This window comes from Mandrillus leucophaeus, unplaced genomic scaffold (genome assembly GCF_000951045.1).
Source record: "Mandrillus leucophaeus isolate KB7577 unplaced genomic scaffold, Mleu.le_1.0 Scaffold2400, whole genome shotgun sequence".
In the NCBI taxonomy this organism is placed as follows: domain Eukaryota; kingdom Metazoa; phylum Chordata; class Mammalia; order Primates; family Cercopithecidae; genus Mandrillus; species Mandrillus leucophaeus.
The window spans coordinates 35,464-37,801 of record NW_012102478.1 but is presented as its reverse complement, the minus strand read 5'-3'; the positions used below and the strand labels follow the sequence as shown (position 1 = coordinate 37,801).

The 2,338-nt window shown below is 42.3% G+C and overlaps 1 protein-coding gene across 1 annotated transcript in view; it reads right to left on the bottom strand.

The window, feature by feature from the left end:
• Positions 1-709: 709 nt before the first annotated feature.
• LOC105541574 (P antigen family member 1-like) overlaps positions 710-2,338 on the bottom strand; it is a gene marked incomplete at its 5' end in the record, with an annotated part of 34,182 nt that continues 32,553 nt past the window's right edge. The window contains one exon of the mRNA XM_011982658.1: positions 710-834. Within this exon, the coding sequence (XP_011838048.1) occupies positions 710-834 (125 nt within the window). The remainder of the gene's footprint in view (positions 835-2,338) is intronic.

Genomic DNA, 2,338 nt, shown 5'->3' with positions numbered 1-2,338 from the left:
AGAAGTGAAAGGACTCACTCAGCATCTCGCCAAGGCTGTAAGAGTTGGTATTAGAACCCGCATCAGTGCTTTGGCATTTTTCACACCAAGTGATGGGTGTTACAAATGTGTTATGTATTTGTTAAAAGCAGATCTTTACAAAAGCATCTCAAAATTATGAGCTATTGGTTCAAGGATTTAGACTCAAATTTCATTCAACATGGCTTTGACTCAGTTTGTTTCTATATCTGACAGCCTATCAGTCGGGTGCTGGGGCCTGAACTACGTTTCAAATAACCTTTCTATATAAGAACTCGAGTATTACAGAGGCAGTACTGTTACCTCTCTGCTATTAAAAATATAATGCTGGGTCGGGCTCCGTGGCTCTCGCCTGTAATCCCGGAAATTTCAAAGGACGAGGCACGTGGATAACCCGAGGCCAGGAGTTCGGGACCAACCTGTGCAACGGAACGAAACCCCATCTCTACTAAACATACAAAAATTAGCTGGGAACGGTGGAGCACGTCTGTAAGCCCGGCTACTCGGGAGTCACACGCAGGAGAATGACTTGAACCCGGGAGGCTGAAGTTCCAGTGACCGAGGTGGTACCACTGTACTCCAGCCTGGGTGACAGAGTGAGACTCTGTCTCAAAAAATAACTATTATTATTATAATACGATACTGTGGAAACAGACACCCTACGATTTGCATGTCTAATGGATTGCCTACCTTATTCAGGCCTTTTCACCTCCTCTGGATTTGGCAGGCTCATCTCCTGGACATCAGGACCATCTTCACGCTCATAGTCAGTCTTCGGGCGAACCTCTTCCTGGCTCTCAGCTTCAGGTTCTGGCCCTTGAAAATAAAAAATACATATCAATTTAAGCAGTAAAACATAAAATATCAATAAGAAAATAATACTCATGCTCTCTGAGTTCTTATATCAAAACCTTAGCTACTGTAATAATAGATGTGTTGACAAGAATCCCACGAACATTATTTCAGGAGTCTGTTAGCAGAAAACAGGAAAACAAGGTGTTTCAAATATTACCCTCTTCCTTTCCGAAGACTGCCCTCAGACAACGTTGTGGCCTCCTTTGCTCTTCTCTGTTATTCTATTTCTGATTGTCCTTACCTCATCAAATGACTCAAGGCTGAAATCCTGTCTCTCACAGCACTTACACTCCTAGCACTTAGACTCTCCTACGGCCTGAGTAGCCACCAATCAACGCTGAGTTGAAAAAAGGTCTTTAAAAAATACACGAAAAAGCCCAAACTGCAGAACGTTCTGCAAACCAACTGGTCTATCCTCTTCAAAAATGTCCGTATCATGAATGACAAAGAAAAATTAAGGAAACATTCCAGATTAAAGGAAACTAAAAACACCTGAAGAGCACATGCAAGACGTGATCCTGAACCGGACTCTGGATCAGGAAAAGAAATCCTATCAATAACATTATCTGGGCCGGGCGTGGGGTCTCACGCCTGCAATCCAAACACTTTGGGATGTCAAGGTGGGCAGATCAGGTGAGGTCAGAAGTTCAAGACCGCAGTGGCCGGCGCCCGTAGGCCCAGCTACACGGCAGGCTGAGGCGTGAGAATCCCTAGAACCTGGGAGGTGTAGGTTGCAGTGAGCCAAGGTCGCACTACTGCACTCCAACCTGGGCAACAGAGGGAGACTCCGTCTCAACAAAGAATAACGAAAGGAAGAAAGAAGTTGTCTGGGGAGCTGGCAAAATTTGAGTATGCACTGTGTATTAAATGACTGCATTTTCTCATTGTTAAATTTCCTGATTTTGATCTTTCTGCAGTGATGATTCAAGAAATGACTTTCTCTTTGTGCTGACGATATACACACCCTCAAGTACATAGGGGAAAGGACCATGATACCTGAAACATCATCTAAACAAGTCAGCATTAATAACAGTAAACATATATGCATGTGTGGGTGTGTGTGAGTGTGTGGGCAGCCGGGTAAGAGAGGGAGCGAAGAGATATGAAATCTACGGAGTGAAAGCTATTAACAACTGGTGAATCTAGCTGAAAAGTATATGAGTTCATTGTACTATTCTTGCAAATTTTCTATAAATGTTACGTCTTGAATATAGACACAGTAAAAATTTTAAAGAATACATGACGACTACACTGAACTTTAGAAAGACAGGAGGTTTTCTTTAAATTGTGGTAAAAAACACACATATCATCAAATTGGCCGTCTTAACTATTTTTAAGTGGTACGGTTCACTAAGGAGTTATGTCTGCAACATTACCAGCCACTAGGCACAAACTTTGAATCTGTGTTTTCCTATACCATGAAATCTTTCTTTACTTGTTTGTTTGTTTATTAGGAATGAAGTCT